The 26,627-nt window shown below is 38.3% G+C and overlaps 1 protein-coding gene across 1 annotated transcript in view; it reads left to right on the top strand.

Moving 5' to 3' along the window:
• The window catches only part of NLK (nemo like kinase), a 176,621-nt gene that overhangs the window by 132,098 nt on the left and 17,896 nt on the right, over positions 1 to 26,627 (top strand). The window contains exons 4-7 of the mRNA XM_082707137.1: positions 11,615 to 11,721; positions 13,174 to 13,259; positions 18,199 to 18,408; positions 22,561 to 22,662. Of these exons, the coding sequence (XP_082563263.1) occupies positions 11,615 to 11,721; positions 13,174 to 13,259; positions 18,199 to 18,408; positions 22,561 to 22,662 (505 nt within the window). The remainder of the gene's footprint in view (positions 1 to 11,614; positions 11,722 to 13,173; positions 13,260 to 18,198; positions 18,409 to 22,560; positions 22,663 to 26,627) is intronic.

Raw genomic sequence — 26,627 nt, 5'->3', positions numbered from 1 at the left:
GCATACTCTACTGACTGAGCCAGACAGATGCCCTGGTTTTCTTACATGTTTAAAGGTCTAAATCTCTGTAGTTATTGGAATTTAGCAGTCCTAATAATTCAGAGTTTTATCTCTTTAGAAGAGTATCTCTTGGTTGGGCTACTTAGTTTCTCTTATTTCTATTAGCTATGTGATGCAAGTCTGGTATAGTCAGTTGCAGATTAGTGTCTAAGGGGCTTTACGAGATTAACAGCAATGACGTTGTTGTAATTTTTGAGCAAATCTGTTTTAATTGCTTGTTTAATCGTCCCTCTCCCTTGTTAGATTATAAAGTCAGCGAAGGCAGTGACATTCTTGCACCACACTATTGTATTTTCAGTGCCTAGAACAGTGTCTGGCACATGCTTCTATTCAGAATATTTGTTGGAGAATAGAGAATGACTTCCCATTTGAAAACCAAGGAAGGGATTCTAAAAGATGTATCATGTATTATAGTATTGAATTTCTGATTTTTGTTTGAAAACTGATTTTGCAACATTGCAAGTAATGGCATTCTCATGAATTTCATTTTTCTCTCTCAATAGTAAACAAAGTGAAGGAAATTTCATGGAAAAGATCAGACTGCGGAATCATTACAACCTAGGTTTGAATCCAAGCTCTGTCTTTACAGCTTAAGCTCTCCCAGCCTCTGTGTGCCCATCTCTTAAATAAAGATAGTTTCAAATTAGGCATTATAAGAATTGAATGAGGTGACTTAAATTATGGCACAAAGAAGCTTCAACAAAAAGTTGGGCTCCTTTCTCCTTTTCTTCTCCTCATCGCACATAATTAAAAGTGAGTCGGGGGTGCCTGGCTGACTCAGTCAGCAGATAATTCAGCTCTTGATTTCAGGGTTGTAAATTCAAGCTCCATGTTGGGTGTAGAGATCACTTAAAAATAAAATCTTTTTTAAAAAAGTAGTAATTCTGGGGCACCTGGGTGGCTCAGTGAGTTAAGCCGCTGCCTTCAGCTCAGGTCATGATCTCAGGGTCCTGGGATCGAGCCCTGCATCGGGCTCTCTGCTCAGCAGGGAGCTTGCTTCCTTCTCTCTCTCTGCCTGCCTCTCTGCCTGCTTGTGATCTCTCACTGTCAAATAAATAAATAAAATCTTTAAAAAATAATAATAATAATAATAAATTTTTTAAAGTAATAATTCAGCTTTTCTTTATTTCACAGTAATCTGCATACTGTGATGATACTTGGATAAGAAATGGGAATACTAGCAGTCAGGCTCCTAGGGAAAACAGGTTGGTGGGGTAGAGAGTGCACTAAACCAGAAACTGGGAAACCAAACCGGGCTGGGAATGTGACCTGGGATAAATCACATAACCTCCCTGGCCTGAATTTGTTTCTATTAAGTGATTTCCCCAGTGACTAGCAATATTTGAGAAAACATCAAAAGCACTGTTTTCTACCTTGTTAAAAATAAGTTTCTAAAATGTCAACATTAGCAAGAATAATAGATCGGCAACAAAAAGGTCTTTAAAACAATGTGGAAACACTGTTGTTTGTCTTGGGTGCTTGAGGCATCAGAGATGCCCCTCCCAATTTAATTGTTAATTTGCATCGCTCATTTTTCTGAAGCAAATCAGTACATTTAGAAATCCATATTTCGTGGAGCTACTTAACTAATTACTGCAATCAGCAGCAATTTATTTTATAACAGCGCTGTTCAGATCACTCTGAGGTTGGTATACCGTGCAGTGTTTTTTTATGATCATATTTTTAATGATAAGATTTAATAGGGGAAAATGGTTAATCTGTTAATATTCTCCTGAAAATCCTAACTTTAATCCTATATTTGCTCTTTACCCAAAGGTAACTTAAACGACCATAGCAAAGTCATTGACCCAGTGGGTACACCAGCTGTTGGAGAGGCTGTCCCATTTAGAAGGACCAAGAGAGAAAGCATACCCTGTTTTCCCTCTTATTTGGAGACCCTCATTAAATTACTCAGAAACAATAATCAGATAGCTGCTGTTCAAGTTAATGGCACCTCTGAGTCCCTGTCAAGAGAGCTTTATTTAATGCGCAACAGACCTGGAGTGATGCAGGTGCTTTTTCGGGCCCTCATTTAATTTAAGCTGCTTTAGTTGGCATGGCAACTAGTTGAGACATCTGGGAGACATTATGCTGGGGATTGAGACTTCAGAGGATTTTTGCCGGAGCAAAGCAGAAACCTTATCATAAAGTGGTGTGTGTTGCTTCTAAATTTCTGAAGCTGTATTGTTCAATTTTCAAATTCAGGAATTGTATTATACAGAGAAATCAAGTTTTTAAAGGTTGGCCTGTTCGTTGGCTTGTTTTCTAGGAAGAAAAAAACCCTTTATTTGTGGAGTGAAAAATGTATTTCCCCTGAAGAATTTACTTTGCTAAACTAAAACTTGTAAAACTTATTCTCTGCAGAGTCATCATTTTAATCGCTCTCTAAAAATAATACATTTAAAATCTTTCAGTCTTTTGTGTTTAAAATATTTTAGAGGCAGTGGCTCAGTTGGCTAAGCATCTGCCTTCAGTTCAGGTCATGATCCCAGGTTCCTGGGATCAAGTCCCACATCAGTCTCGTTGTGGAGCCTGCTTCTCCCTCTGCCCTCCCCCTGCTCATGCTCTCCCACTCTCTCTCTCTGTCTCTCTCTCTGACAAGTAAATAAATAAAACCTCTAAGAAATAATAAACATTAAAAAATAATATTTTAGAGGAGAGGAAAGCCCCTCTGCACACAGGTAATAAACAAAATGGTAAAGGCAGACAGGGGCTCTATAAGGTTTTACCCTAGACTTTCTGGTTAATTTAAGAGTTTATCAACCTACCCCATTCAAATTTTTTTTCATTTTTATTAAGCTTTTTATTTTAATTCTAATGTAGGTAACTTACCGTGCTATTAGTTTCAGGTGTACAATATGGCCATTCAACAATTCTCCACATCCCTCAGTGCTCTGTCTCATTCTCTTGTAAGTTAGCTTATCATCTTAAGCAAAAGAATAAAAGTAGCACTCTCCTTTCTTAAGTAGTATAACAGGCAATTGAATAAAAGGTTTTTCAGGTACACAGATCCTGAAGACAGTGACATGGTAATCTAGTCATTTGTGTTTCGCAGGGGGAATACATGATGGTTTATATTTTATAAGAAATTATACACATATGTATGTAGTCTTAGTAGAGAAGAATTGACTTTACCATGTGAAATCATGCTTTATATTCATTTTCAGTGCCTTGCTTTTTTTTTTTTTTTAAGATTTTCTTTATTTATTTGGCAGAGAGAGAGATCACAAGTAGGCAGAGAGGCAGGCAGAGAGAGAGGGGGAAGCAGACTACCCGCTGAGCATGGACCCTGATGTGGGGCTTGATCCCAGGACCCTGAGACCATGACCTGAGCCGAAGGCAGCGGCTTAACCCACTGAGCCACTCAGGCACCCCTTTGCTTTTCATTTTGATACCTGATATACTTTTCTCTGTGTTAGGGTTGAACCATATGAAATTATTATTTTTCTTGGTCAGTAATGGTCTAGTATTGTCAGTTCAAATCCAATAGATTTAGAGTGAACAATACCCTGATCTGGAAATAATATGTTTCATAATGCTAAATGAAATGTAAGAATTTTTTCTGAAATGAATAATTATTTATAAAATATCTGGTTATAGAACCAACCCCTTCCAGCCAGCCAATGTTTTCCTTTTCCCCTTTCTTTGAAAATGTAGTCTCTGTTAGAAGAAAGCATATGACATTATTTCATACTTCCCTCGGTTTTTGGCTTCTGTGTCGTTTACTCCCTTTATAAGTCAAAGCAAGATTTTTCGAGTGCCAGCAATATGAATTCAGCCCAATAACTTGAAGATTAAGATGTTTTCTCTCTACTACTTGCATGCATACCAACTGTCACTACTAACAGTAAAGATTTTGGCATCACAACTTGGCTGCCTGTTGTGTAGATATGAAAGGCAGAATAGATTATAACCTGCTCTTCACTTCCATGTGAGAAATTTTCAATCCTTACAGGAACAAAAAGTTACCAGACTCAGCAGACATGACTGACATGTGTCATACTGTCTTCAGGGACTTTTTTTTTTTTTTTCCTGAGTAAAATCTCAAGTTAACAACACTTAATAGAGTGATGGCAGCTGCAAAGTTTTTCTGTTTTTGTTGTTGTTGTTTATGTATAATGTTTCTGGTTTTGGTCCCTTGAGATTTTGGAACCAACTCAAGAATATTGGGACTTTGGGTTAAGGCTTAATGGTACAAGTAGAAGTTTTTTCCTGTCTCTATGATTAGATTTTCTAGTGGGTGGAAATGATGAAATAGAGAAAACAAAAAGATTTCCTAGGGGCACCTGGGTGGCTCAGTGGGTTAAAGCCTCTGCCTTCGGCTCAGGTCATGATCCCAGGGTCCGGGGATCAAGCCCCACATCGGGCTCTCTGCTCAGCAGGGAGCCTGCTTCCTTTCCTCTCTCTCTGCCTCTCTGCCTCCCTGTGATTTCTGTCTGTCAAAATAAATAAAATCTTTAAAAAAAAAAAAAAGAAAAGATTTCCTATATACAAGAGGGAAATAGTAAGATTCATATCTTCTTTTTCTGTCTTGCAGAAGACTAAATCTTTATTCCCTAAGCCAGCAGAGCTGAGCTGTGGTGTCTTTGGCCCCTTCCCCAACTCATACAGAACCCTGGCAGCCTGGCTTGTGCCTTCTAAGACAGAAGTTTAGAAGGCTCTTCTCCAGAGAAATGGATTTACCCAAGAGAAAGGATCTATACATGACTGAGGATCCCTCATGAAATGAAACTATAAAACTCTAAGCCGTCTCACAAAGCTACATTACAGTCACACAGTAATAACCTAAACGACCAGTGACAGGGATTGCTTAAGTCATGACATATTCAAAAAAATGGAATACTATTTAAGCACTTAAATTATGTAAAAGAACTATATATCGTGGAAAGTATTCACAAATTACTTGAAATAAAAAAAGGTATATGTCATACATTCTACTTCAGCACCGTAATTCCACTTAAAGGAATGTGTGAGAAAATAATCAGATTCACCTAAAAAATATGGGCAGATGGAGATACATGATGTTTATCTCAGGTTTATTTAAAGTTAAAGTCAGAAATAACTTGGATTTTCAACAATGATAGATTGGTTAAATGAATTCTATCTGTACATTAGAACACTATAAGGTCATAAAAATTCTGCTTTATTAGAATAATAACAGGAGAAAATCCCTATATTTTATTAAGAAGACCGGCAGCAACACCGTGTGTATGTTATAATTCCAATTTCAAATATACATATATATAGATAAATATACGTGTACAACATTTTCACAAAGATGTAAGTTCATTCAAAGAGCTAGGATTCTGGGTAGTTTTTCTTTTCCTTGGTTTTTTTGTATTTCCCTAGTTTTCTATAGTGGAATTTCTTTTTTAAACTTTTTTGGAAATTTTCAAAAATACAGAAAAGTAGAGACAATAGTGTAATAACTGTCACATTTACCCAACACCCAGATTTAACAATTATTCATCATTTTTCCAATCTCATCTCCTCCCTTTTTATTGAGGGTCTAGAAAAGGAAGGCTGGAGTTATTTTAAACAAGATTCCAAACATCAAATTATTTTACCTACAAATACTTAAATATGCATTTCTAACTATTAAGGACTTTAAAAAAACCTAACCATTATGTCATTATCACATCTAATAAAATTATCTAATTTCTTACTGTTCCCTGATTTCCTCAAAGATCTTGTTTTAAATCAGGTTTGTTTGAATCAGGTTCTAAACAAAGTCCATATATTGCATTTGGTTATAACATCTTTTGAGACTCTCTTATCCCAAACATTCCTACTTCCTCTTCCCCTCATGTATCCATCCCCCTTTTTTTGTTTATTTATTTGTTGGAGAATTTTTCCTGAAGAGTGTTCCACATTGTGTTTAGCTGATTACTTCTTCATGGTGTCTTGTTCTTTTATTCCCCGTATTTCTAGTAAACTGGTCATTGGAGCTAGAGCATTGATTATATTGAGGTTTGTTTTGGGGGGGGTTGTTTTGTTGTTTTTGTTATTTTGAGAGAGGCTTCACGGGGTGGGGGAGGGACAGAGGGAGAAAGAATATTATGCAGGTTCCGTGCCCAGCACAGAGCCCAAAATGGGGCTCAACTTGGGACTTGATCTCACAACACTGAGATAATGACCCAAGCCGAAATCAAGAGTCAGGCGCCTAACCAACTGAGCCACCCAGGCACCCCTATATTGAGGTTTTTTAAAGACATGAATATTTTCTGGCAGTGGTGTGAATGTCACAAAGACATAATACCACAAATTAAGTGTAGCTGTGGTTGAGTGGTGGCCTGAAGTGATGCTGATCAGTTTCCCTTTCAAATGGTTTTAGCAGCCATTGATAATTGGTGCTTATATCCATGATGTCATAGAGGTTGGAAAATGGCAATTTTTTTTTACTCATGTAGTATCGCTTCTGCATTGATTAGCTGAAAGTCATCTATAAGAAACACAGTGAACATTCAGTATATTTTATTACAGTTTTTAAAATGATAACTCACAAAAAGAAGGGAAGATAAAATCCAGCCATTGAAACAATCTTAAACATAGTCAAGTCCAATTTTGCTACTGTGTAAACTTAGGTTCCTTGCCTTCTGATGGCCTCAGTTTCCTCATCTATAATTGGGAATACTACCATCTCCTTGCAGGAATGCCATGAAAATCAGATGAGGTGATATATTTAAAATACTTAGTAGAGTACCTAGTGGGTACTCCGTGTGTGTGTGTGTGTGGGTGTGTGTGTGTACATACACACACGTACTGTATATATAGTTCATTCACCCAACAGTTGTTTATAGGAGACTTAACTGTGTGCAGACATGTGTGTCTGAGAATTTGGGAAAGACTTGTGAGCAACAGACAAAAACACTTTCCTTCTTGGGGCAGGGTTGGGGAGACAGATAAACAGTAAACATAACAAGTAAATTATATAGGATAAGTACTAAAGGAAAAGAGACAAAGTAGAGCTGTGCAAGTGGGTAGCTATTGTAAAAGGCATGCAAGATGCAATATTAGAATGGTCCAGGTAGGCCTCCTTCAAAAGATATGGTTTGAACAAAAACAAAAGGAGGTGAAAGAGTTATCCATGGTGTCTGGGAAAGCCCATTCCAGGCAGAGGGAACTGCTAGAGCAAAGGCCTATGGTCAGAGTGTGTCTAGCATGTTTAGAAAATAGCAAAATAGCAGAAATGATAGTAGAGAAGGTCAGAGAAGTAAGGAGGACAGATCATTTATGGCCCTGTTAAGGACATTTTAATGACTTTGGCTTTGACTCTAAATGAAATGGGAAACTTTTGCAGAAGAGTGACATAATCTGGCTTTCATTTAAGAAAATGTCCTGTGAAATGTAGCCAAGGAAATAAGATGAATTGATGAATGGAAAGAGCCAAAAATAAACATGTACTAAAGCAAATACGGCAAAATGTTAAGTGTAGAATCTAAGGGGTGGCTGTATATATATGGGTGATCACTATTTAAGTTTTTCAACTTTTCCAGGTGTTTAAAAATTTTTATAAGAAGAAATTTTAAGTGGGGCGCCTGGGAGGCTCAGTGGGTTAAAGCTTCTGCCTTAGGCTCAGATCATGATCCCAGAGTCCTGGGATTGAGCCCTGTATCCAGCTCTCTGCTCAGCGGGGACCCTGCTTCCCCACAACCCCCATGCCTCCCTCTCTGCCTATTTGTGATCTCTGTCAAATAAATAAAATCTTTAAAAAAAAGAAAGAAAGAAATTTTAAGCTATTAAGAAAAAATGTAAATCTAATCCTGGTAATAATATCATAATTTACCTGATATGTATTGTTTTATAGAATGAGTCTAACATGTCACTGAAGACTCTCCTTAGAAAATTCTACATGTAAAATCCCATTTTCTCACTAACCTTCATTACGGAGTAGATTGTGATTCTTTGGAAAGAATCTGATTAATAAAACCTAGAATAAAAGTAACAAGAATATGAAAACATTAAAATTTCATATATATGATATATGATTTAAAATAGAGTATATTTCTTATAATATATATTCTGTATATATTATATAATCGAGTAACTCAATATATAGACAATTAGAAATAAAAGCATCAAAATTTATTCTGGTTTATGTGTCTTAGAAATCTAAAGGTCTTGGGCCAAGGGAGGTAACAGTGGACATGATAAGAAGTAGTCTAATTCTGTGACTAAATTTTGAAAGAGCCAACAGGATTTTCTGATGAATTAGAGGTAGAATAAGAAAAAGAGAAATCTAGGATGACTCCCAAGGTTTGTGGCTTGTGGTATGAGCAGCTTGCTGGAAAAATAGATTTACTCTAACAAAGCTTACGACTAGAATAAATGATTTGGTGAGGGGGATGGAGAATACACGTTTGGACAGTTTTGACAGTTTGAGATGTCAGACATCCAGAGGAGATGATGGGTAGACAGTTTGATAAGCAAGGCTGGACTTAAGGAAACAAGATTAACTAGGGATATAAAGTTGGGAGTCACCTGCATGTATATTGTTTAAAGTCTTGGGATTGGATCCAGTTTCCCAAGAAAATGAGTGTGGAAAGACAAGAGAACCAAACCCTGAGGCATTTCAACATTAAATGATTGGAGAAGGGAAACAACAAAGAATTGAGAACAACCAGTGAGAGAAAAGAAAAGCCGACAGTTGGGTGTTCTAAAAGCTATTTGAAGAAAATGTCTCGAGGGCATTTTGACTGTGTGTCGAGTGTTACCAGTTATTAATTCTCCTCCCTACTCTCAAGTTGTTACCACTTGCTTTTGCTAAAATGTTAAATTAGAAGAGTTTTTAAATCATTCTGCCCAGATAATGACCACTTGTTTAAGAGTTTTTAAAGCTCATAAAGGTAAAATCCAAAGCCTACCAGCACTTTTTAAAAATTTAAGTTTTGAAGGCAGACTCCTTCTCATCTTTATTTTTATATTCGTAGCATTTACCCTTACAGCGAGCATATAAGTGCTAAAATAGGAGACCTGGGACTGTCTTAGTTCATTTATAGTTCATGCTAAGCACACTAAGACTACATCAGCCTCTTAAGATGGTCTGTCTTCTAGGACTAGCTGTGGGACAATACTGATACTGTGTTTTACAGACTGTCAGATGGGTTGTCCTTTCAGAAGATTCCATAATACCGCCCTGGAAGAAGAAAGTTAGGATCTGAAGAGCTAAGGAAGAAAGCAGAAGAACTCTGCAGCCCAGTAACAGCTCTGCTTTGTTGTTGCTATTTTGCCTTTCCCTGCTTTCAGTTGTACAGGGCTAGGGGAGTTTTAGTGTTTTAACTCAGAACATGAAACTGACTTTCTCAAGGTGTCCAAAGAATTTGAAACCTGGTAGGAATCTCCTGAAATCAAGGGTACTCTCCCCTTGTCTTAAGAAGGTTAAATTTAGGGGCGCCTGGGTGGCTCAGTGGGTTAAGCCGCTGCCTTCGGCTCAGGTCATGATCTCAGGGTCCTGGGATCGAGTCCCGCATCGGGCTCTCTGCTCAGCAGGGAACCTGCTTCCTCCTCTCTCTCTCTCTGCCTGCCTCTCTGCCTACTTGTGATCTCTCTCTGTCAAATAAATAAATAAAATCTTTAAAAAAAAAAAAAAAAAAAGAAGGTTAAATTTAAATTATAAAATTCACCCAAACTTGTGACAAGTCCTTAACTGTGTGCAGGGTAAGACATGAATTTGCCCTATTTTAAATATAACAAAAGAGTTATCTTCACAAGAGTTCTGAATTCCACCTCTTCATTGCTCCCTGGGCTCCATCCTTCCAGGCTTTGATCATCAGCCATGTGTTGTTTGAACAAAACCCTGAGGGTATTAAAGTACAAAGCATAGGAAGCTTCAAACTTAATAAAGGAGCCATAAATGTAAATAATAATAATAATAATAAGTTAAATAAAAGAATTAAGATTGTGGGTAGATTTGGATTTTAACTAATCATTTTGCACATTTCTATGAGTACTATTCTTTGTAAAGTATACAAAGATGGGTAGGTTGTCATCCTTTCCATGGGTGCCATGGTGGCCTAGAGTGAGACCCCCATCACCCCTCTCTTGTTTGGATTCAAAGGATGCTCCAGTAACATGTTTGAATAGACCCGAGACTATTTGGTCTTCACATTCTTCCTGGCCTGGCTGTCATTTAAAACGTTTATCCTTGGGGCTATTGGGTGGCGCAGTTGGCTAAGCATCTGCCTTTGGGCTCAGGTTGTGATCTCAGGGTCCTGGGATCGAGCCCTACATTGGGTTCCCTGCTCAGCTGGGAGCCTGCTTCTCCCTCACCCTCTGTTGCTCCCCCTGCTTGTGTTCTCTTGCTCATGCTGTCTCTCCCTTTCCAATAAATAAAATCTGTAAAAAATAAGTTAAAATGTTTATTATATTTGAGAAGATATTTGCCAATGACATATCCAATAAAGGGTTATTTTCCGATATATAAAGAACTTATGCAACTGAACTCCCCCCCCCCCAAAAAAAATCAGTTAAAAATAGGCAGAAAACAGACATTTCTCCAAAGACATACAGATAGTCAACAGACACATGAAAAGATTCTCAACATCTCTTGTCATCAAGGAAATGCAAATCAAAACTACAATGAGATATCACCTCATACCTGTCAGAATGGCTAAAATCAACAATGCAAGAAACAACAAGTGTTGGCATGGAAGTGGAGAGAAAAGAGCCCTGGTGCACTGTTGGTGGGAACACAAACCAGTATAGCCACTGTGGAAAACAGTATGGAGGTTCCTAAAAAAAAAATAAAACTGCCTTAGGATCCAGTAATCTCACTACTGGGTATTTACTCCCAAAATACAAGAACACTAATTCAAAGGGATATGTGCACCCCTATTTTCATTGCAGCATTATTTACAACAGTCAAATTGTGGAAGCAACCCAAGTGTCCACTGATAGATGAATAGATAAAGAATATGTGGTACGTAGATACCCAATAGAATATCAAGAGGAATGAAATCTTGCCATTTGCAACAACTGTGGATGGATCTAGAGAGTATAATGCTAAACAAAACAAATCAGTTGGAGAAAGACAAATGCCATATGATTTCACTCATCTGTAGAATTTAAGAAACAAAACAGACGAACAAAGGGAAAAACCAGATTCTTAACTATAGAAAACAAATACCAGAGAGAGGGTAATTGGGATCGGTGAAGGGGGATTAAGAGTACATTTATTGGGATGAGCACTGAGTACTGTATAGAATTGTTGAGTGTACACCTGAAACTAATGTTGTACACCTGAAACTAATAGAACACTACATTAACTACATTGGAATTAAAAACTTAATTTTAAAAGTCTTTATCCTTATTTTTCTTTTATAATGCTGATTAGAGAGACTATTTCTGCTGACTTTGAATGGTGAATTCTTTAATTTTGGCCTTTTGTGTATGTATGTGTGAGGGCTGGAATTTTTACTTCTGTCATGCTGTCTAGAAGCTTTTTTCCCTAAGCTTTTTCCAGCTTTAAGAACGAAAGTTATTCTTTACACATACTGCCTACTTTGGGGGATTGGGGTCTGAATTCTCGGAATTCTCCTTAACTTAAAACCTCAAGATATGTTGTCACAGAATTGATGCAGAGTGACCTACATAAAATTATCGTCTCTCCTCAACCACTCAGCTCAGATCATGTCAAAGTTTTTCTTTATCAGATTTTGCGAGGTAAGCTTTTCTTTGTGAAGAAAACTGTAGTGTCACGGTATAAAGTGAAATGTTTTGCTTTTCATTTGAACTTTAATCTGACCTTCCAAGGCTTTTTTCTTTCCTAACGACTTTTTTCTTTTGACCAAGTTATATTTAATAATCTCTACACTTGACGTTAAATAAGAAGCTTTTAAGGGTGGCCAAATGGTTCGTATTTCCATGGATGGAAGAGAAAGGCCTAATTCATTACTCAGTTAAGTAGGTTAATGTAGGGAAGGTAAATAAGCAGGATGGTTTGTGGAACCCCGTGGTCTGTCACAAAGTTCCCTCTAAACAGGAATCTGTGGTGATTCCTGTGAATCAGGTGAATATGCAGGTGATTCCATTGAAAAATAACTCAGTTCCCTTCCCTACGAATGACGTTTATTCTTCAAGTTTTGTCAGTGTTGGTTGGAATACCTGAGTCCAACTCCAAAAAAACCAAAATGACTCTTAAAAGCCAAAGGAGCGAGGAGGCTGAGAAAGAGCCAGCTAGGTGATTCTCCAGACCGGCTCATTAGAGAGCTCCAACTTGAGAGAGAGGCAGTGTGAGCCGACATTCCTGGAGCTGCGTCTGGCCATCAGGTTTGTCCTTTGGAATTTTGCTGTTACAAATGGAGAATTGTTTAAAGCTGAAACAGCTTTCTTACCCAGTGAAATATTCTCCCTCAGCTCCCACACCAGAATTCATAGATTCAGGTATTCTTTATGGAGATTAAAAAGCATCTGCCAACAGAATGAAAACACACACAAAGTATTAAAACTAGGATGTTCACTCTCCATAGATTTGTTGCTATTCTATGGCAGAACGAAGATATTGGATATTGGATTTTTTTTTTTTTACCCTTGTAAAATACATATATATTATTTGCTGTGTTTTATTCAGAAGACTCGGCCTTGAAGCTGTGATCTTTTTCTAAAAGCCTGCTAAAGTCAGTCTTTTAAGATGTAAAAAAATAGTTGAAAGTAATTAACTACCCCTCTTGAATATCAGTGATGGGGAATACTACTGACAAACCTGGGCAGGTCACTGAATTTCACTGATCAGTGAAATTCTGCCCTGGGAAGGGCTCCCTGGTGGGTGATGAGGATCTGTGGGAGCTGGCTCAGAATTATAGGTTGAGCGTACCAATAGCCAAGCTCCAGTAGCCCCCCACCTGTAGGAGCAATCCAAGAATATTGGTATGGTCAACTTTAATTCCAGCGCCTGAAAAGCTTATCTGTAGGTTGTGTAAACCTTTGATGACACTTTATTTTACAAAATTACAGTTTTTTGAGGTAGGACTAAGTCAAGCTTTTAATAATGTTTATTATGTCATTATTTAAAGAACAATCTTAAATCCTGAATTCTCTGTTACTGTGGTTTTTCCCAGATCGTTGGTTGAGTGAAAAGAATTAAATATCTGCAATTAAATCCATTTGCTATTTCAGGTTTGAAATATCTCCATTCAGCTGGCATTTTACATCGAGACATTAAGCCAGGGAATCTCCTTGTGAACAGCAACTGTGTTCTAAAGGTAGCTTTTCAGTTTCTTTAAATATCTGAGAAAAATTCAGAATGTCAAGGCAAGTTTAAGAACAATGTGTCTTTGTGAAAGAGTTAAAGTTATTTTCGTCACTACCAAAAATTAAAGAACTGAGTTTTCTCCAGCAATATCACTAGTCATGGCCATAGTAATGATTTGTCATCTTGACTCATGATTTCTTCATGATAGTTTGCATATGTTTTGGAAACACTGAAATTGGATTTACAGTGTGACCAGGAAGAAGATAGAGAAGGTAATTTCTTTTTAGATTGCTCTATTGCTAAAGAAAGTGTATATCTAAAGAATTATTTCAAGACTAGTAAGTTATTTATATGAGAATGAAGTATAGCTTTTATAAAGACTGTGTTTTGGGGGCATCTGGTTGGCTCAGTTGGTTAAGCGACTGCCTTCAGCTCAGGTCATGATCCTGGAGTCCCAGGATCGAGTCCCACATTGGGCCCCCTGCTCATTAGGGAGTCCGCTTCTCCCGCTGATCTTTCTCCTCTCATGCTCTCTCTCTCTCTCTCTCTCTCTCTCTTTCTAATAAATAAAAATCTTCAGAAAAACAAAAGAGACTGTTTTTGCACAGCTAACATTTCTATGCCCTGTGTGACAGGTAGCAAAGTAGGGAAGTGAAAACACTGAAAAGTGAAAATACTAGGGGCGCTTGGGTGGCTCAGTTGGTTAGGCACCCGCCTTTAGCTCAAGTCATGCTCCAGAAGTCCTGGGATCAAGCCCAATATCAGGCTTCCTGCTTCGCAGAGAATCTGCTTCTCCCTCTGCCCCTCACCCTGTTCATGCTCTCTCTTGCTTGCTCTCTCAAATAAATAAAATCTTTATTGAAAAAAAAGTTAAAAATACTATGCCAGAAAAGGGTCAAATATATAGTAGCCAATTCTGCTACTCCTTCTAAAGGGGAATTAATTACAGGATTTAATTAGAGTAGTAGCCCCAAAATTTCAAGCCATCAATTTCAATTTTACTTTCCCTAGTATCTCTACCTACCCTCCACCCGTTGTTCCTTGTTAGAGTGTCTCACAAATTGCAAAATCCACATTTTGCATTTCCCTGCCTCTAATAGATGTATTAGCAAAACTCCTAGTGAGAGGCCCAGCATATTTTCTCCATCATAGAAATGAGAGGTAAGGGCCTTCCTAGAGTTGTGTCCTCTCTGTGTAAGCAAATTTAAATTCTATTTTATGAGTGGCTACGATATTACATGGTGCTTCAGACTGCAGTAAATATTCTTCTTATCATTAAAAACTGATAGTATTTGAAAAAGAAAACTTTGTTTTTGTTTTTTGTTTTAATAAAAAAAATAAAGTTTATTTATATTTAAGTTTAAATAAATAAATATTTGTTTATTTGGAAGAAGGTGCACAATGGGGAGGGGCAGAGAGAAAGGGAGAGAGAGTTCCAAGCGGACGCCATGCTGAGCACAGAGCACAGTGCAGGGCTTGATCTCACTGAGATCATGACCTAAACCGAATACAAGAATCAGATGCTTTAACTTACTGTGCCACCCAGACACCCCAGGAAAACTGGCTTTTAGATGTTGCCTCCTTTATAAGTTACCAAATTGTCATTGTTACTTAACTTGGTGGCAGTTAAACTAAATATTAAAAGCAAGTATATAAATGAATATCATTTTATATTTTAAAAGCTTTCTTTAAACTCTGGGCCAATTTTCATTAAAAGCTGGTATGTTGGGACACCTGGGTGGCTCAGTAGGTTAAGCCTCTAACCTGAGCATGCCTCCAGCTCAGGCCATGATCTTAGCGTCCTGGGATTGAGTCCCATATCGGGCTCCTTGCTCAGCGTGAGCCTGCTTCCCTTTCTGCCTCTGCCTGCCACTGTGCCTGCTTGCACACACACGCACACGCTTGCTTGCTCTCTCTCTCTCTCTCTGACAAATAAATACATAAATAAAATTTTTTTTTAAACTGGTATGGGGGCACCTGGTTGGCTCAGTGGGTTAAAGCCTCTGCCTTCCGCTTGGGTCATGATCCCAGGGTCCTGGGATCGAGCCCCGCATCGGGCTCTCTGCTCAGCAGGGAGCCTGCTTCCTCCTCTCTCTCTCTGCCTGCCTCTCTGCCTACTTGTGATCTCTGTCTGTCAAATAAATAAATAAAATCTTTTAAAAAAATAAAAATAAGTGAAAAACTGGTATGTTAATACTGTGAAAAAAAAAAAAACCTCCCTTCATTATAGCCTTGAAGAACTGTTCCTGATGTAACTCTAGAAAGATTTTTTTTTTTAAACTATCTTTCAGGGGCGCCTGGGTGGCTTACTCCGCTAAGCATCTGCCTTCAGCTCAGGTCATGATCTCAGGGCCCTGGTATCCAGCCCTGTGTCAGGCTTCCTACTCAGCAGAGAGTCTGCTCCTCCCTCTCCCCTGCCCTCACTCATGCTCTCTCTTCTTTCTCTCAAATAAAATCTTAAGGAAAAAAAAAAAAAAAAAGCTATCTTTCATATCTTTCATATTTTCCCTGAGAACAACTAGTATTGTAGTTCAGTCTCTTTCCACAGAGAAATGGATTGTTCCCAGTGTCCACTAAAGTAAACATTCCTTCTATAGGTCATTGAGTTCATTTCCCCGATACCTTTCCACTTTTTAAAGAGAGTTGCGGGGCACCTGGGTGGCTCAGTGGGTTAAAGCCTCTGCCTTCAGCTCAGGTCATGATCCCAGAGTCCTGGGATTGAGCCCCACATCGGGCTCTCTGCTCAGCGGGGAGCCTGCTTCCCCCACTCTCTCTCTGCCTGCCTCTCTGCCTACCTGTGGTCTCTGTCAAATAAATAAATAAAATCTTAAAAAAATAAAGAGAGTTGCACCCAATCCCCATAACCCTAATTTAATTTTAAAAACAAATTTTTTTAAACCTTAGGAATTCTTTATTCTGTTCAGACCAAATCAGTTTTATGACGGCTTAGGCCAGTTTCTTCTTATTTTGGTTTCTGGTTGGAGAACTTCACAATGCTGTTTTGCTTGGTGCCATTACCTGCTTGAGGTCCATTCTTCAGATAATCTCTTATGGTATTATAACTTCTAGCTACATGGACAAGTAACTAGAGGAATATGTCATTAATGAATAAATAACACAAAGATCAGTATAAACTAAAATTGTGCCCCACTCCTTTGACTTGTCTTAGCAGCCTACTTTTAAGACCCAAAATGGAGTTCCAAGCTACAGACACTGATTCTCTTCTCAAATGTACAAATTCATCAAAAATAACTATGATAAAACATTTCTTTTAAATTAGTATCCTTTCATATTCTGAATATATTTTGTTTCCTAATCAGCACAAGATGTATAATTTTGTCGGAAATCTCATTATCTTTTTGGTTATCTGATCATATAAGCTTCTTACTTTGGGTTTAGCTTGTCTTCCAGATAAATTGCCAAAAATGACTCCAGACAGACTGGTCTTTTTAACAAAGGACTTGCTTTATAACAGAAAACATTTCCTGTCCGGTGGGTGGTTGCTTGGTTTTTCTTGTTTTGTTTTCTGTTTTTTTACTATAAATACAATAAAGATAGAGGAAAATGGATTTAAGTTCTTTGGTTTTGTTTTGTTTTAAAAGATATCCTAAAACATCATGGCCAAGGAAGAGAGTTTTTTAAAATATGTGTTATTTGAACACTAGCCTTTGGGAGAATTTGATAAACAACTTGGGGTTTTGGGGTTGGGTTGGATTGTTTTGTTTTTCCTTTTCGGTATGGTTTTCAAACATTTCTTAAAGCTGCCAGACTCTTTTTTTCAAATAAAATCTTATGCTGCCACCTCAACTTAGAAAACAGTGTTAGTTCATCACTTAAAATATTGACTCATGAAGTTGATCAGTGAGGATGCTGGAGTTTGGAAAGCCGTTACTCTCTTAGCTTAACCTCTGTGCTCCCACTTTTTTTTTGGTGGTCCAGGATTAAGAAAATCTTATTTTCTTAATATGAGAAATTCCTGAAAATAAGCCGAAGTTGCTGGTGGTGCTGCTGCTGCTGTCTGCCAGCAGCTCACCTTCCAACCTCAGCATCCTTTTCAATGAAACAGAAATAAGAAAAGATTTATTCCCAGGTCTGCCAATAAATTAACCAATCGTTCTTATTTACTATTGTGTTACCGGGCTCTAGCATACTATCCAAACCATAAGAGGCATTCAGTTAAATATTTATAGCACAAAGAAATGAGTGAAACTAGTAACACTGGTATTCTACAGTGTAGTACATTTTGACATATGTATTTAAGTGTGAATAGTATTTTAAATAGATAGGTACAGGGGAAGTTGAGGACTCAGTTTGAAACCCATAGATATAAAGAAATTTTACTATGTGTATTCCATAAAGACGGTGAACATAGCTCAGGAGGTCTTTAAGATAGACCCCCCTTTTTTTCCCTATAATTCCTTGATAAGCCTTGAAAATACATAGTTTGGTTTCCACATTAAACCTAGAAATATGCATTGAGCTGTCTTTTTGCTTTGCTCATCGGTTAAGATGAGCGAGAAGAATTTTTTTTTTTAAGATTTTATTTATTTGATACAGGGAGAGCACAGGCAGGGGGAGTGGCAGGCAGAGGGAGAGAGAGAAGCAGGCTCCCTTGCAGAGCAGGGAGCCCAATGCAGGATTCTGTCCAGGACCCCGGGGTTGTGACCTGAGCCAAAGGCAATCGCTGAACCAACTGAGCCACCCAAGCACCTGAGAAGAATATTTTTAAGATACATCATTTTATGTAGAAATAAGGAAGTTTGAGACCTTTTTTCCTCCTTTACAAATAAGAGCAAATCATATATTGACACAAATATGCAATACCTGTATCATTGAAAACTTTTCAATGTTCAGAGATCAAGATTCTGAATTTTTGCTTATTGTGTTTTACTTTATATATCTGTAAATATATTTGTCTCTTAAATATTTTGATAATCTTTTCTATTTAGATTTGTGATTTTGGATTGGCCAGAGTGGAGGAATTAGATGAATCCCGTCATATGACTCAGGAAGTTGTTACTCAGTATTATCGGGCTCCGGAAATCCTGATGGGCAGTCGTCATTACAGCAATGCTATTGACATCTGGTCTGTCGGATGTATCTTTGCAGAACTACTAGGACGAAGAATACTGTTTCAGGCACAAAGTCCCATTCAGCAGGTATGATTTTACTTTAGGCTCTAGTAGCTTTCAATTCTATTACAGATTTAAAGGAAAAACTGTCTTGCACACGTGTCTTGGGCTTATTCGTTGTACTGTCTAAATTGCTTTTGGCAAATTGAGGTTCACTTAAAATTCAGAAAAGTTAGGAAGTTGAAGATGACAGATTCTTTCTGTAACTTACGAACCTATTAGAAGGAGTGTTGACTTTATTACATGCACTGATGCATAGCACCTGACTGCTGTAACAATTTGCACAGGTGTAATCTTCCGTAGTTAGAGGGCCTCTGTTCTTTCTGACTGAATGGGTCAGACCTGAAAATGTATTTGATGGCTTCATGTACTTACACTTTGTGCTTAGAATATAAATTGTGAATGTTGATTTCCTTAAATCTGAACATTTAAGAACATTTCTAACCTTTATTTTGGAGCTAACATATTTAAATATGGCAGAGAACATTAGAAGCTTATTAAAACGTAGCTTTAGGAAACCATTTGTGATACTTTATCTGCCCTAAGAGTGAATTCGTCACCCTCCATGTTTTCTTGGGATAATTCCTAAGTACTTTTTTATCCATAAATCTTAACAATAGTGTTTGCATGAGAATAATGTAACAATGATGTGCTTAGTCTTCAGAATCAAATTGGTGGGTTCAAATCCTAGCTCTGACACTTACTATCTATTAATTCCTGGACAGATTAAACCATTCTGAGGATTTTGTGCACGTCAAAAGTAATAAGTTGAAAATGAGGCCTGGCACATAGTGAGCTCTCAACAAGTGTTAGCGGCGGTGAAAGTGATGCCAGGATGCTTGGGATGCAATGGTAATTAAGACAAAGTTAGTTCTCGCCTTTGTGCGACTTTCACATGCGACAGAAAATAAATAAGTACACAAATAAATATAAAGCTAAGTAATAATAAATTCTGTGAAGAAAAATTGAACCAGGTTAGGGATAGGAAATGATGCTAGGGCAAATTAGTGCTAAAGGATTCTCTGAATGGATGACATTCGAAGAGTGGCTCAAGTGAAATGAAGGAGCGAGATACTGGGTAAGTTCCAGGAAAAGGACAACCAATATAATTCAGCTCCTGAGGCAGGAACAAATGTGGCCTGTTGGAGGGATGGCATGATCCAGGGAGAAATTGTAGGAGACCAGGTCAGAGAGAGAGAGAGAGCCTGACCATGGTGACTGGATAAGGACTTTGAATTTCATTCTGTCCAAAGTGTAATGGAAAGCTGTATGAAGGTTTTGAGCAAGGAAGTGTTTATGACTTGATTGATCACATTTTTAAAAATCACCCTGACTACTGTGTATCTTTGTAAATAATACCTGCACTTGACCCAAAATGGAGTAATTTCTTTTATGCTCTTCTAGAAAAGAATTAACTAATACATTAGAAACTGTATCTGCTATGATCAGCATTTGAAATTATTTCTCTGCTATACATTCAGTCTATTTTTATCAAGTTTACATCTTAAAAATTGATCCTGGTGATAAAAAATTATCATATATACTAATAATGTTGGGTACTATTGACAGTACCCACTTTACTATTCAGTTTTTTTAGAAAGTAGATTTTAATGGACTACCTGTAATACCCATCATGTCTGGACATGAGACATGTCTACCATACAGAAAAAGCTTAAATAGGGGTGCCTGGTTAGCTCAGTGGTTTGAGCCTCTGCCTTCAGCTCGGGTCATGATCTCAGGGTCCTGGGATCAAGCCCCGCATCAGGCTCTCTGCTCAGCAGGGAGCCTGCTTCCCCCCCTCTCTCTCTGTCTGCCTCTCTGCCTACTTGGGATCTCTGTCTGTCAAATAAGTACAGTCTTTAAAGAAAAAAAAAAAAAAGGAAAAAGAAAAGCTTAAATAAAAGTTAAGGGGTTGGGGCACCTGGATGGCTCAGTGGGTTAAGCCTCTGCCTTCAGCCCAGCTCATGATCTCAGGGTCCTGGGATCAAGCCCTGCATCAGGCTCTCTGCTCAGCAGGGAGCCTGCTTCCCCCCTCTCTCTCTGTCTGCCTCTCTGCCTACTTGTGATCTCTCTCTGTCAAATACATAAATAAAAATCTTAAAAAAAAAAAAAAAGTTAAGGGGCTGTTCGGGACACCTGGGTGGCTCAGTCAGTTGAGCATCCGACTTGACTTCAGCTCAGGTTATGATCTCAGGGTTGTGGGATCAGCCCCACATCGTACTTAAGATTCTCCGTCTCCTTCCCACCCTGTGTGTGTGTGTGTGTGTGTGTGTGTGTGTGTGTGTGTGTGCATATGCGCGCACGCACACACGCAAATGTTTATTCTCTCTCAAATAAATCTTTTTTTTTTTTTTTAAGATTGATTTATTTATTTGACAGAGAGAGAGACAGCAAGAAAGGGAACACAAGCTGGGGGAGTGGGAGATGGAGAAGCAGGCTTTCTCTGAGCAGAGAGCCTGTTGCGGGGCTCTGTCCCAGAACCCCGGGACCACAACCCAAGCCGAAGGCAGATGTTTAATAACTGAGCCACCCAGGCATCCCTCAAATAAATAAATCTTTAAAAAATGGGGAGTTGTTCAATTCCTGTATATTGAACAAGGATCTTGGATTGCTGCTTGGAAAAATACATATATATATTCTTATATATATGAAGCAACTGGCGTAGGTAGGATTCAGCTATCTTATTTCCCAGAGAAATGCATAGGGTCTTGAGTTTGCCAGTCTGATGTAGCCACTGACAGAGAACTCGCATCTTTCTATCATCAGTATATTTTAGGATGAGAAATCAAGACATAAAGTGGGAAAAGAATCTAACTTCTAAATGGAAGTAGTTACTTTCGGTAACATTTTCTCTGTATCTCTAAGAAATAAAAACCCTAGGAGACTTCATGAAAATGTTTCTCATCCATGGATCTTACCCATTTTAGACAACTTTCTGAATGTTCCCATTGGTTTTCATGAGCCAGTCATTCTCTTCTACCTTTGTGGTAGTTGTTGTTAGAGGTCTAAAAGTATAACCAACACACTTTTCCCAAAAAGCTTTGTATAGAAATCTTCTGGGGAATACAGCTGCTTGATCATCTCCGTTATCCTGGAGGGCAGTGATCCTTGTCTAAACTTAATTGGTGTTTTGTTTTTGTTTTTGTTTTTTAAGATTTTATTTATTTATTTGACAGAGATTGAGTGCATGAGCAGGGAGGAGGAGCAAGGGGAGAGGGAGAAGCAGCTCCCCACTGAGCAGGGAGCCTGATGTGGGACTCAATCCCAGGATCCTAGGATCATGACCTGAGCCAAAGGCAACTGCTTAACCAACTGAGCCACCCAGGCACCTTAAACTTCATAGTTTTGATAAGTGCAGAAAATAGGGCTTTATATCAGGCAATCCCAGTACAAGGAAAAGAAGTATTCTGTAGGTAAGAATTTTCCCTCCTGGAGGAATCTGAATGACATGTTATTGCTAATTAGGTTATGAAGTTAGAATAGTTTTCACACCACAGAAAATTGTGAAGGTGGTTTCCTATCTACCAAAACTTGAGAAGACCATTTTCTGTCATGCTCAGCTCACTAAGGTGGTCTTGTGCAGTGTTACAATTTTTTCTAAGAATGACCATTTTCTGCCAGTGTAAGAGACTTCTAGAATAACTAGAATGTAAATGATGTGTATAGGCCCAAACATCAATAGCTTAGCTTTCATTTCAGATGTAAAAGTTCTGAGTATTTACTGAGTCACATCTGCCTGATTTATGGATTAATTCCTTGATGAGCCTGAATCCATTTGAAGCATCAGAATCCATTCATTAACTGTTTGAAAAGAAGAGTCATTAGCCATGTGCAAAAGAGCAGTTTACCCCGCAAGGATCATAGATACTGTCTTATCAAGACCCAGGGCAGGTACATGCAGATTCTTATTTCTATAACCTTAGAATGCCCTGCTTGCCAAAACGCATTTAATTTCTGTCCTATGGGTTCCTAGTAAAAACATTTTTTTCTGGCTTTTTTAATGTCCAGAAAGTGAAAGTAGGGGCTCCTATTAGTTAATCTAGAACTTACCTTAAAGGCTTGTTTTCATTTCATTGTTTACATTTGTTCCTTGTCTTTAAGGGCAGTGATTTAAGAGTAACGGAAAGTTGTTTCCATGAGCTCTTACTATCTGTGTCTGTATTTCATGTTTCCTTGCAGCTGGATTTGATCACGGATCTTTTGGGCACACCATCGCTGGAAGCAATGAGGACGGCTTGTGAAGGCGCTAAGGCGCATATACTCAGGGGCCCTCATAAACAGGTAAATGAGAGGGCGGGGCCTATAGTTGGTAACCACCTGGGCAGGACTTCTCTTCCAATAGAATAATGACTTGAGACTTTTTAAACAAAAACATGACTTACAGGTTTTATTTAGTTTTTTAGGTCACAGTCATAAATAAGAAATTGTTAAATATTTGTTAAACCAAATAAAATATCATCATTCCCAATGCTGTGGGAGAGAGTAAATACTTCTGTAGCACTGTTGCTAAGAAATGACTCCTGGCATTTTGTCTCCTGGTCTTTGATTTGTCTGGGAAAAGTTACTGGGGTGGAGCTTTCACTTCAGTGCCATGTATATCAAGATGTCTTTTCTGAATACTGAGCCAAAATACCTGGTTTCTCTTATTCCAACCAGGAGTATGAGGCTGATTCTATTGCACTCTTAACCACTCACACAGAACCATGTTTGAGCTTTTAGAAAGGAAGTATGAAGAAGAGATTGCCAGATTTGCACTGATCAATATTGCTTGTAACCAGTCACTGCTGAGAAAGACAAGAAGATGGCTTTTATCTCCACATAAGCAGCATTTTTTTAGGAGAACTTTTCCTAATCTACTTTGGACAGAACAGCTTACTGATGTGAAGAGTGAGCAAGGGAAATAGTTTTCCTAGGAACAGCAAACTGAAACAGAAAGAAGGCTTGAACAGAAAGACTCGGCATCTAATTTTCATGGGCTCTGCCTTGGTTTCTTTTAAATTAGTCATTTATGGGGGCACCTGTGTGGCTCAGTGGGCTAAAGCCTCTACCTTTGGCTGGGGTCGTGATCCCAGGGTCCTGGGATCGAGCCCCACATCAGGCTCTCTGCTCAGCCGAGAGCCTGCTTCCTCCTCTCTCTCTGCCTGACTCTCTGCCTACTTGTGATCTATGTCAAATAAATAAATAAAATCTTTAAAAATAAATTAGTCATTTTTATGCTCTGATTGATCATTACATCTGATTAATCTGAATGACCAAATGACAGACAAGAGTTTGATACTCCTCTCAAATTAGCAGCCAGATATTTAGGCAGGGCCTTGTGCCTTGCCCCTGCAGTTTCTCTCTCTAATTCCAGTGTGACTCCAAAGCTCCCATTTTTACATCATAGGGAGGGGGCAATGGGTTAAGTGTGTTCTCTTCTAAAACCAGTCAGAACTAGAAAAACAGAGATGTGAATGCTGGTATTTTAAATAACCCCCAGTTGGTTATATCTTTCTTTTGTATTTAATTTATAAACTGTGAAATAATTTGAGCCCTAATTCTCTTAGAAGAGCACACAGTAAGTCTTATCCTAGAGGAAGGTTCTGTATTAATGGAAGGAACTCAAAAGATCTATTATGTTCTATTTATTGGCCATTATCAGGAATATTAAAGTAATTTATCAATACTTCATGGTAAATGTGTCCTTGGAACTAGCAAAATAATTTTCCTCTTTCCCTGACCTTAGGTCAGTAAATCTTTCCTGGCTAAATGTAGCCAGTAATGAAATGTGATTAAGATCACATACCCTGGTGCCACCCTTCCATCTCTAGAGGAATTTTAACTATTGCTAATGGTTGCCAGCTAATTAATCCTTTGTGTCAGAGCTGCTGAAGTGCAGCTGAGAGAGCAAGGCTTCCTAAGGAGTTTCTTCCCTGCCTTCCTCCCTCCCTGCCAAAATGGTAACATACTGCACCGAAGGTATCTGTGTTCTCCTTTGAGCATTCCTGGCAAGTGAGTCCTTTTCCTTCTAGAAATTTTTAAAAAATCTGTTAGTTGTAAAAACCTTAAATTTTCAATTAATTAAAAAATAGTTAAGTATCATATTACTGTCTAAAACAAAGGAGGGAAGAGGGGCGCCTGGGTGGCTCAGTGGGTTAAGCCGCTGCCTTCGGCTCGGGTCATGATCTCAGGGTCCTGGGATCGAGTCCCGTGTCGGGCTCTCTGCTCAGCGGGGAGCCAGCTTCCTTCTCTCTCTCTCTGCCTGCCTCTCAGTGTACTTGTGATTTCTCTCTGTCAAATAAATAAATAAAATCTTTAAAAATAAAAAAAAATAAATAAAACAAAGGAGGGAAGAAAGGAAAATTTAAAGTCCTATGTTTATTTAACTAGTTAAGTAGGTTAAGATGTTAAGCAGAATTTTTTCCTTCACATTTTTACATGAACCGGCCTCTTAACAAGAATGCCTCTTAGAATTTATTTTGTTTATTATTAAGTTTTGTGTGATGGTCTTAAGAGAGCACCACAGCTACCACTAAATATAAATCAGCTACTAGAATATTTTGGTTTTGAAGAGAAGACTGGTAGGGTGGAAACAAATTAGGTAACCATTTTTCCTCAAAGGCTAGATACACTTTGCACAAAACTTTAAAGTCTTTTTTTTTTTTTAAGATTTTATTTATTAATTAGAGAGAGAGCACAAGCAGGGAGGAAGGGCAGAAGGAGAGGGAGAAACTGACTGAGGAAGGATCCAGATATGGGGCTTGATCCCAGGATCATGACCTAAGCCAAAGGCAGATGCTTAACCAACTGAGCCACACAAGTACCCCAAAACTTTTAAGTCTTATCTTTAGATGCTTTTAACCAGGGCTAGAAATGGTCTCCTGAGTCAACTGTTCATGGTCTTTGAGCAGTAACCCAGGTAGACTGGTATAGAGTAAGTTATGCCTACCATATATAATTAAAGGTAAATGAACTTAACATATTACTTAGTTCCAGTTTTTCCCCAGTTTAGAACTTTAGGTTTTCATCTACATTTGCTAGTTGATCTGTATACCATTAGTGCTCTCAAGAAAGGTTAGCAGACCCTTGAAGCTCTTTACTTAGACCATCATTCAGACTCTACTTTTTCCCTTTCCACTCTCTATTCCTTTCCGTACCCCATGATGCTTATCTTTTATGCCTCTTGTTGGCCTGTTAGAGCTGTTTGAAGGTATCTCCATTCATGTTCTACCTGTTTAGAGCTGAGATCGGAAGACACATACATACCCATGCCCAAGTATATTGGTATGTAGCCACTTGGTTTTGTTTTGTTTTGTTTTGTTTTTAACTTTAAAAGATGAATTTGGTCCCAAATCCAGTATGGACACCATAGCTTGTGTAGTTCTGTACATGATGACTGTTCTGCAAAGAGCATAGTTCTTAGCTCAGTGTCCCACACCAGATATATGCTCGTTTATTTCTTTGGTCTGTAGTGATGAAGAGTGCAGGCTGCGGTGGCAGTGTCAGGCTTAGCGCAGTGCACAGCATGTTGATGGTGTCCCGGGAGTTGTATGCTACAGTTTTCAGACAGACTGAATGTGAATCCTGCCTCAACTGGTAACTCATTTTGTGATCTTGGGTAAATTATTTAACCTCTGTGTGCCTAAGTTCATTCTTCTATAAAAAGGGAATAAAAATGGTTCCTACCTCATTAAATTGTTATGATGATAAAGAGATAGTGCATGCCAGGAAGCATAGAATAGTGTCTGGCATTCTAAACATTTAATAAATATTAATAAATATTACCGGTTAAAGTTACCACCCTAACATGGTATAGCTGTAGCTTGTGATTTTTTTTTTTTAATATATACAACATTATGATCAAATGGAGTTTGTTCCAGGGATCCAAAGACGATTCACCTACAGAAAATCTAATAATGTATTTTGACATTTTATTTTTTTTTTTTTAAGATTTTATTTATTTATTTGACAGAGGGAAATCACAAGTAGATGGAGAGGCAGGCAGAGAGAGAGAGGGAAGCAGGCTCTCCGCTGAGCAGAGAGCCCGATGCGGGACTCGATCCCAGGACTCTGAGATCATGACCTGAGCCGAAGGCAGCGGCTTAACCCACTGAGCCACCCAGGTGCCCCGTATTTTGACATTTTAAATGAGAAAAATCATGATTATCTCAATTGATGCAGAAAAGGCATTAGATAAGGTTCAGTCCTTTTAATGTGCTACCATGATGAAAGTTCTTTACAAAAACCTATAGATAAATTTATAGATA

Source organism: Mustela nivalis (assembly GCF_964662115.1).
Source record: "Mustela nivalis genome assembly, chromosome: 17".
NCBI classification, from domain to species: Eukaryota; Metazoa; Chordata; class Mammalia; order Carnivora; family Mustelidae; genus Mustela; species Mustela nivalis.
The sequence above is the reverse complement of the archived record's forward strand: the minus strand, read 5'-3'. Positions and strand labels throughout refer to the sequence as shown.